At 37.4% G+C, this 9,601-nt stretch overlaps 2 protein-coding genes across 2 annotated transcripts; one reads left to right on the top strand and one right to left on the bottom strand.

Annotated features, from left to right (window-relative positions):
* Positions 1 to 7,233: 7,233 nt before the first annotated feature.
* LOC6043967 (dynein assembly factor 3, axonemal homolog) lies at positions 7,234 to 8,725 on the top strand. The gene is made up of 2 exons (XM_038265551.1): positions 7,234 to 7,777; positions 7,834 to 8,725. Exons 1-2 carry the CDS (start codon positions 7,267 to 7,269, stop codon positions 8,685 to 8,687), a joined length of 1,365 nt encoding a protein of 454 aa, XP_038121479.1. The 5' UTR covers positions 7,234 to 7,266; the 3' UTR covers positions 8,688 to 8,725.
* LOC6043966 (ragulator complex protein LAMTOR2 homolog) lies at positions 8,706 to 9,316 on the bottom strand. Its single transcript, XM_001861511.2, has 2 exons — positions 9,144 to 9,316; positions 8,706 to 9,090 (listed from the first exon to the last, which is right to left on the bottom strand). Exons 1-2 carry the CDS (start codon positions 9,209 to 9,211, stop codon positions 8,781 to 8,783), a joined length of 378 nt encoding a protein of 125 aa, XP_001861546.1. The 5' UTR covers positions 9,212 to 9,316; the 3' UTR covers positions 8,706 to 8,780.
* Between the last annotated feature and the right edge of the window lie 285 nt (positions 9,317 to 9,601).

The following is a 9,601-nucleotide window of genomic DNA, read 5'->3' as shown; positions in this document are numbered from 1 at the left end:
CTAAATCTTAACAAAATTTGAAAAGCTCCCTAAACGAATGCAACTAGTTTTTAAAATTAAAATTTATTCATAAAAAAAATAGAAAACTCCTTTTGAGTGTAACTAGTCAAGCCCAAATTTTTAAAATGGGAAGCTCCACAGGAAGTGCACGTCCACAAAATGCACAACTTAAAACGCGCCCCAAGCCATAAAAGGAAAACAACCGTAAGGGGCGTGGGGGTGGTGGAAGGTGGTTTGCAGGTGCAGGTCGGAAAACCACTTCTCATCACATATTCCGCTTTCAAGTTTGTGCCCCCACGCTAAATCAAGCCAAACCGTTCGGGCGGCGAGGAAGTGCCGTTCTACCGGGATTCTTCGTCGTGCTTTTCATCCAGGAAGAGCAGCAGAGTTTTCCTCTCATCTGGGTGGAGCGGGGTTTGCAGAATTAAACGCCGGCGCGCGTTACTCGTCAAGGGGTTTGGCCCAAGCTAACGTTTATCACGCCCTCGTGCGTCCCGGTGCAATGCGAAGGGATGGGGTATTGAAATCGGGAGTAATTATGCATATTATGATTCTTACGAAGGTTAAATAAAAATTGAATTATATGCAATTCTGTACAAAATAACGAATTCAAGTCTAAAAGATATTTCAAACAAATCAATTATTTATATAAAAAAAGGTTTTTGCCATTAAAATCCATGATCCAAACGGTCAAACAAACATATTGTTTAACGTTTAGTGACAACTATTTTTTAAATATTTTTATTATTCAAAATAAAGAAGATCCATTTTGTTTTTGAGATTACCACCATATAAATTGTGTAAGACATGAATGAATATCGTTTAAATTTATTTAAAGACCATTTCACTTTTCAAGATAATTTACTCATACATGTTTTGAAACATAAACCTAATACATATTTAAAAAAAAAAATGCAATTCATTTCTCATTATTTAAAAAAAAAAAACAATTAATTCAACTGCGATTAGATATGAGCAGTTCTCTCAGATTTCGGTCATTCGATTTTTTTTTTTGTATTTTTTAATCCGACTGAAACTTTTTTGGTGCCTTCGGTATGCCCAAAGAAGCCATTTTGCATCATTAGTTTGTCCATATAATTTTCCATACAAATTTGGCAGCTGGCCTTACAAAAATGATGTATGAAAATTTAAAAATCTGTATCTTTTGAAGGAATTTTTTGATCGATTTGGTGTCTTGGGCAAAGTTGTAGGTATGGATATGGACTACACTTTTTGTCACTAAAACTTAATTTGCAAAAAAACGCTAATTTTATTTTATTTTATTTTTTTATATGTTTTAGAGGACATCAAATGCCAACTTTTCAGAAATTTCCAGGTTGTGCAAAACATCTTTGAGCGAGTTATGATTTTTTGAATCAATACTGATTTTTTTCAAAAAATCGAAATACTGGTCGCAAAAATGTTTCAACTTCATTTTTCGATGTAAAATCAAATTTGCAATCAAAAAGTACTTTAGTGAAATTTTGATAAAGTGATAAACCAAAAATATGCAGTAATTTGTTCTAGAAAACTGAAGGAAATCCAAATTTGCAATTGAAAACGACTTTAAACTTTTTTGGATGGAGTGCATCGTTTTCAAGTTAAATACATTTCAAGTTGATTTGTTTGAATTTTAAATTATTGTTTATTTCGATTTTTTTTGTGGAAATGTTAGGATATGACGTTAGGATTTGACCTCTAGCGCCAACAGGTTAACCCTTCGTAGCGGTTTTTATTTAACCCTCTCACGCCCATGGTTACTCCAGAGCACCAAAACTTTGAACTCAAATATCTCGGAACTGACACAACTTTTCATGATGCTTTAACCCTCTAACGCCCAGAGCTGTTTACTTATCGTAAAAATAGTAAATGGCTTAATTTTGGTACAATAATGCAGGAAATACTTTACTTTGACCCACAAACATCGAATTGAGGCAAAAAAGTAGAATTTGAAGTGGTGCACCAGAGCACCATCAGGAAGATGAGCAACTTTTTTTAAAACTACAAAATCTCGTTTTCTTCAAATCTATTGGTTCATTTGTTTGAAAACGCTTCGAAATGTGTTAAAACTACTTATTCTTTGCTGTAAGACCATATTTCTGAAGTATTAACTACAAATTCTAAAATCTCTGCATTTTCAGGTTTCTTTGATTGGCTCATTCAAAACTCACAAACAACCATTTTCATGAAAATGAGGAAAATAATAAAACTGTCGGTCTAACAACAATGTTTTGTCTTGTTTATGAATAGTCAAAACGTTTATAAACTTTGTTTTGATAAAAAAGCTTTTTCTGTAATTTAGAAAAAGTGCTCCTGAATATTTAGTTGCTCATATGCCTAGGTGGTGCTCTGGTGCACCAAATGAAAAAGGTTGAAAAACACTTAAAACCGGTCCAAACTCACAATGTTATTCACAGGGGTTCTTGTCCAAGGTTCAAATGATAGCAAAACATTTTTTGTTTCATAAAATTTTGTGTTTGGTATTTTTTATGGGCTTTCGAAAACAGGTCTTATTTATTTCCCTAAAATTGGCCCATTTTTGTTTACATTTCACACTGTAACTTTGCTTGTGCTTAACCAAATTTGATGAAATTTGGGGAGATGTTAGTATACATTCTATATGAACACCTGCAACTTAACCCTCTCACGCCCATGGTTACTCCAGAGCACCAAAACTTTGAACTCAAATATCTCTGAACTGACACAACTTTTCATGATGCTTTAAGTTGCAGGTGTTCATGTAGAATGTATACTAACATCTCCCCAAATTTCATCAAATTTGGTTAAGCACAAGCAAAGTTACAGTGTGAAATGTAAACAAAAATGGGCCAATTTTAGGAAATAAATAAGACCTGTTTTCGAAAGCCCATAAAAATACCAAACACAAAATTTTATGAAACAAAAATGTTTTGCTATCATTTGAACCTTGGACAAGAACCCCTGTGAATAACATTGTGAGTTTGGACCGGTTTTAAGTGTTTTTCAACCTTTTTCATTTGGTGCACCAGAGCACCACCTAGGCATATGAGCAACTAAATATTCAGGAGCACTTTTTCTAAATTACAGAAAAGCTTATTTTTATCAAAACAAAAGTTTATAAACGTTTTGACTATTCATAAACAAGACAAAACATTGTAATTAGACCGATAATTTTATTATTTTCCTCATTTTTCATGAAAATGGTTGTTTGTGGGTTTTGAATGAGCCAATCAAAGAAACCTGAAAATGCAGAGATTTTAGAATTTGTAGTTAATACTTCAGAAATATGGTCTTACAGCAAAGAATAAGTAGTTTTTAACACATTTCGAAGCGTTTTCAAACAAATGAACCAATAGATTTGAAGAAAACGAGATTTTGTAGTTTTAAAAAAAGTTTCTCATCTTCCTGATGGTGCTCTGGTGCACCACTTCAAATTCTACTTTTTTGCCTCAATTCGATGTTTGTGGGTCAAAGTAAAGTATTTCCTGCATTATTGTACCAAAATTAAGCCATTTACTATTTTTACGATAAGTAAACAGCTCTGGGCGTTAGAGGGTTAACAAAGTATGTATCTGAACAACTGTATGTTCGATAAACAAATTCAAAAAGAAAAAAAATGTAAGAAAATTTCTTATCTTGTCAAAATGATTTTTTGTATGATTGTTTTCACTAGCGTGCACAGGGTGGTGCAACATGGGGCATCTGGCAAACCATCCTCAGGAATTAGTACCATTTTTTTTTTTTTCAAAACGTCCATATTATTGCCCCAGCTTCCTCAAAGAGCTGGTCACGCTAGTGGTTGCTTTTATGTCACAAAAAAAAAATGCAAAAAACGGAACTATTAAAAACACTCACCGTACTTGCCTACACAGTAAAAAAAGAGTTGAATTTTGGAGTGTTGAAAATTTGGTAAATATTACCTTTTTTTTGAGTAATATTACTCAAAAAAATGAAAAAAAACGTGAACCTGATGAATATTCATTAGAAACTGATGAAAATTCACCAATTACTGATGTAATATTACTTTTTTTGCCACAAAATCTGTCACCATTTCCTGATGAACATTAGGGGAAAGTGGGGCAAGTGTAACAAGCTAAGAAAATGCCCATTAAAAACGTTAAAAAATCTGTCGGATTTTTTTATAATCATCTAATTCCAGGTCATGACTGAGACTTTGATAGAACAAGTTTTTCAAAAAATGTTGATTTTCCGTACGTTCTACTCAACTGGTGGGGCAAGACGGACAACCCGTTGCAACGCGTTGGGGCAAGAGGAACAATGCACAGTGGGCGAAATGGAACCCAAAATCGGACTTAATTGAACGCGGCTGGTTCCCTGGTATGAAAAATAGTGTTTCTCATGTCCGGGAATCGAATGGGTTTCATCCACCGCACGAAACAAAGGGTCCATTTTGCCCCAATTCCCCATTTATAACATTTTTCTGAAAATTGGTCTGATTTAGAGGAGGATGCGGCCATCAAAATGCACTTAACTTATGTGAAAATGTTCCAGGAATCCAGTAAAATAACCACTTGCACCGCAAAAATCTAGGGTCCATTTAACCCCAATTCCGCTGTAAAAGCATTTTTGGCCCTTTTCAAATGTTAGGTCAGATTTTAAAATCTGAAAATATTTTTATCGTAAAGATCAGACAATTTTACATAAGGATGACGATTTGCACTTGTTAGTTTGATACATTTATGTTGATATAGAAATTAAATTAAATAAAAAGATTGAAGAATCAGTTTCAAGCCAATTTTCCCAAACGCAGAATAAACTGCCTTTTGCAATTTTTTTTATTTTTATCAGCATAAATGTGTCAAACTATCAAATGCAAATCGTCATTCTTATGTAAAATTGTCTGATCTTTACGATAAAAATATTTTCAGATTTTTAAAATCTGACCTAACATTTGAAAATGGCCAAAAATGCTTTTATAGCGGAATTGGGGTTAAATGGACCCTAGATGATTTTGCGGTGCAAGTGGTTATTTTTACTAGATTCCTGGGACATTTTCACATAAGTTAAGTGCATTTTGATGGCCGCATAAAGCCTCCGCTCTAAATACAGACCAATTTTCAAGAAAAATGTTATAAAATGGGGAATTGGGGCAAAATGGACCCTTTGCCGTTTCGTGCGGTGGATGAAACCATCACCATTCGATTCCCCGGATTTTTTTACATGAGAAACACTATTTTTCATACCAGGGAACCAGCCGCGTTCAATTAAGTCCGATTTTGGGTTCCATTTCGCCCACTGTGCAATGCATGAAACAACATGTTAATTTGCTAACAATTAAACTGTTATCACTTAGATACATCAGATTAGAATGTATTTGAAACGTTTCTTTCATTTTTAGATTAAAAAATAATACTTTGTTCGTTTCTACGAAAACAAAATACTTAGATGATAAATAGTAAATTTTCATGATATCACTATATTTTGTATGGACAATTTTTTTTAACAATTGTTTATCAGTTTTTAAGTACTTTTATGTATTTATTTCACAATAAAATATGTTGTTGCAGCAATCCGTATTTTTTTCTGTACTAAAAATCCATATGGTACACTTGCCCCACCTGAACATGATTTTTTAAAAGCTCTCAACAAAAATAACCAAAAGTTAAATCATCCTTTTAAATAGGTGCAAGTCATTGGTAGGGACACTACTGATCTAGGAAAAATAGCATTTTGATAAAATGAGCCTTAAGGCGAACCCTAAGCCTTATTTTGCACATTACAAATATTATAAGAAAACAAAGGTTTAGAAAAAACTTCATTCAATCTTATGCCAGTGGCGTTTACGTTGTTTTGGCGGTTATGTGGTAGTAGAATCAGCTGATTGCATTGCTAGCAACAATTCCTCATACTGGAAATAATCAAAATTGTAAAAATTACTGCCGTACGAGCGATTGTTCCTCTTGCCCCATATGGTCGTCTTGCCCCACCTTCCTCTACCATCATTTTTTTTTCTGTGTATGATTTGAAAGTCGCACCGGCTGCACAGAAAAAAATCATGGTAATATTACATCTGGGAAGGGGTACATCTTTTATGTCAGAAAAAGGGGTAATTTTACCTCTGGAAATGTGTAATTTTACCACTTTCCTAGTGTAATGTCACTTTTTCAGTCTAAATTGAGGTCATAAAAGAGGTAATATTCAATCTTCCAAAATTACAGCTTCCAAATTTACATTATTTTTTAATTTGTGGTTCTCGGGCATAACTCAACTCAATTTGTAAGAATGTCCAGATGATTCTAAAATTTTGCAGAACTTGATTTGAACAAATCTGTAATTTCTGCAACCGAAAACATCGTTCCATTTTTTTTTAAACGACTGCCTCCGCGAAAATTTTGCCGATTTTTTTTACACGCGAAAAAAAGTTGGAACGATGTTTTTGATTGCAAAAATTATAGATTTGTTCAAATTGAATTCTGCAAAGTTCTAGGATCATCTAGACATCCTAACAAATCACTGGAAACAGGAATCGAGTTGAAGTTACCGTTCCAACTTTTTTGGAGCCTTGGGAGTTGGAATGTTTAAGAAGAAAAATCAGATTAAAAATCAATTAGTATTTTACAGAAATTTCAATAAATTGCACCGTTTCCGAGGTAAATCCAAGTAAATCTTTCCCTGTTCCTGAGGGGAAGGCAAAAGCGGATTCAGTGACAGTTTATATATCAACTTAATGTTAAAAATTTTTATGGTTAATGTTAAACATTCCATAGGTTGTCTTCCTAAGGTGTCTTGATAAGGTCCAGTTTGTGACGATACATTATCTTCCCTTTACTAAGCAGATCACCAGATGTGTTGGTCCGAGCCGGGATCTACCACTTTCGAAGCGGAAACGTTACCACTGGGCTACGTGGATCGGTCAGAGGTAATTCAAAACACAGTTTAATTTGTGCGAACTTTTAGCAATTCTGGAGTTTTTTTTAAAAGGTCCAATTAACCAAATTATCAGTTTTTGCATTTTGGGTGTTTTTCAAGACTCCTGACTCAAGGCGGTATCAAAAACACCCAAAAAGCAAAAACTGAAAATTTGGTTTATTGGACCTTTTAAAAAAAAACTCCAGAATTTTTGTGTTTTGTATTTTATTAGGAAAATTCAATCATTAGAAATTTAAAATTTCAAATTTGGAGTAGGTTCCCTAAATGAGGATGTTTCACAATCCGCACCTTCTAACGGTACCCACAGCACATAGCAATCGTCATGGAAACGCCCGGTTGTTTGTTGCCCACTCGAATCGTTCAAAAGCGTCAAAAGTCGTATCCCTTTTTTCCGTCATGTTTTGGGGTTTCAGCGAAGCTTTGGACCTCTACGAGGAGTACCGTAAATCCCTCGACACATCCGAGGACATCCCGCCGGAGCTGAACATCCTGCTGTTTGGCCTGGGCGATCCCCGCCACGTGCTCAAGAGCGCGGCCCGTGCGTTCAAACACGGCACCAGGCTTAACTTTTACCTGCTCGAAGGATGTCTGGAGCTGGTCGCGCGGAACCTGCTGCTGACGACGGTGGCATTCGAGAGCGGTCAGCTGCTTTCGATTCGCGGGAAGGTGCACTTGTTCATGGACCTGTTTGGGAACACGTTGGTGCGTCCGTTTTCGAGCGGGTATTTGAACGCCAAGGCGGCGGTTCTGACGAGGATGGTTACGGATTTGGAGTGGGGGGAGCGGATTGCGCCGATATTTTCTCTGGAGGGGCTGCGGTACAAGGAGCGGGACCAGCTGGAGGATGTGTTTCACTTTTGGACGAACCGTGAGAAGCATGTTTTCAATGTGGCGCACTATTGGGATGGTAGTTTTGGTGAGGTTTGATTTGGTTTGAGATTTAACTTTTTTTTATATTTTTAGCACGTGTTAGAGCCGCACTCGGGACCCGTTACGACAACAAAATGGGCGCCTTCGACTGGGACTTGCACATGAGATTGAGGGAAAATGGCGCCAAACAGGTGTGTCCGCAGGAGTACAAGCACTGGCGCGACACGGGAATCGCTTTTACTTTTCCGGAGTACGAGCAGAGTGATCCGAATAAAACTATGGCTGTTGGGCTAAGTCGGAATGGGGACAGCTACATGCATCGTGGTCTGGTAGGGGATATTAGCACAGGGCCATATATTTCGTTTGGGGTCAAGTGCCCCGAGGAGAAGTTGGCCAGCTCCAAGCATGGTGTCAATGAGTATCGTTCGACGGATGTAACCGAGAGGAATGTGTTTGAAATCATGTACGAAATTCAGGAGAGAAAAGACTACGAGTTTGACGCAAAGGACATTCACAAATATGGGTCCTACGTGCTGGATTCCGGCAAAAATCTGAACAAGGACCAAATCAGAGCGGAACCAGTTGAGGCGTACAAATACGATCAACCATTGATTCCTTGTGAGAATGTTAAAATCAACTTCCTGCCCGTCGAGGATGTGCTGAAAATTCAAACAAAGGCAAACCAACGAAACAAGTATGACATCATCGTGGTAGCCAACAACTATTTCTCGTTCCTAAAGGACGACTTCCCTCACTTATTCAAAGATGGAGCCCTCGTCTGTTTCGAGACCCGCCAGTTTACAACATTCAGCAAAGAAGAAATTTCAGCATTTACAACTCAGATCAGGGATTACGCCAAAGACTGCCATTTGAAACCATTGACCAACTTTGGCATTAACATTCCCTACTCCATCCTCAAATATCGGAACATTTCTCAAACGCAATAAAACTCGTTCCACCCCGTCTCTTGAGTAAAGTAAATTAACATCTGTGTATTTCAAATCACCCCCAAAAATACATCCCCTCACACCCCAAACGTATTACGACGTGGCAATCTCCTTCAGCGGTCCCTCCAGGTACGTGGCCAGCGCTTTCGCCTTCTCCTTCAGAATCCCCAGCCCGACGTTTTCCCGTGCGTACAAACACAGCAGCAGATTCGCGACCTGCGTAATTATAACATTTCCGCCCTCGCACTGCAGAAACACAAACTGCAGCCGGTCCTCGCGGAACGCTTGCCGGCCGTTCTTCTCGTACGCGGACCAAATGTTGCTGGCGATGGCCGCCGTAATCGTCGCGTCCCGGTCGCCGTACCCGGAAAAGGCCAGCAGGGCACCCTCGTGAGTAAGCAGACTGTGGGGATGGTTCGATCAGCTTCGGTTGTTTGAGATTTTAACCGCACTTACATGGTGTTTTCCACTCCACCGGTGTTGGCCTGGCCGAGAACCGACGTCAGCACTTTGGGTTGCAGCATTGCCAGCGGATTATCGGATGATTTCACGGGAATCGAACGCTGATAACAGTTTGCGAGATGTTTTTGTTTTGATTTTGTGGTGGCGTGCCGCTGCAAACAAATTTGCTTTCAGTCTATACACACTAAATTGAAATAAATCAAATTTATTTTTGCTCATTTCTGGTTGATTTTCTTAAATTCAATAAATTATCTAGGTTTGGCTTCAATGTGCAATCAAATTTCCCAAGTAACCATCCAGCACTAAAAAAAATCATAAATTGGCTGTTTATTAGCATTCAACAGCAAGTTAGCTCTAAAACAGCTAAGGTGATGACAAATCAGCTCTAAAACAACTGCTGTAGTATGAGCTCAAATGCAGCTGTTTTAATGCTACTGCTAGCAACACTGCTG

The sequence above is a fragment of the Culex quinquefasciatus genome, chromosome 3 (genome assembly GCF_015732765.1).
Source record: "Culex quinquefasciatus strain JHB chromosome 3, VPISU_Cqui_1.0_pri_paternal, whole genome shotgun sequence".
Classification (NCBI taxonomy): Eukaryota; Metazoa; Arthropoda; class Insecta; order Diptera; family Culicidae; genus Culex; species Culex quinquefasciatus.
Note: the sequence above shows the minus strand (reverse complement) of the source record. Positions and strands in the feature narration are given on the sequence as shown.

Coding starts and splice junctions, on each gene's coding strand:
- LOC6043967 (XM_038265551.1), top strand. CDS start 7,267: ATGTTTTGGGGTTTCAGCGAAGCTTTGGACCTCTACGAGGAGTACCGT. Junction 7,778..7,833: donor TGTGGCGCACTATTGGGATG/GTAGTTTTGGTG, acceptor TTATATTTTTAG/CACGTGTTAGAGCCGCACTC.
- LOC6043966 (XM_001861511.2), bottom strand. CDS start 9,211: ATGCTGCAACCCAAAGTGCTGACGTCGGTTCTCGGCCAGGCCAACACC. Junction 9,091..9,143: donor GGTGGAGTGGAAAACACCAT/GTAAGTGCGGTT, acceptor CCATCCCCACAG/TCTGCTTACTCACGAGGGTG.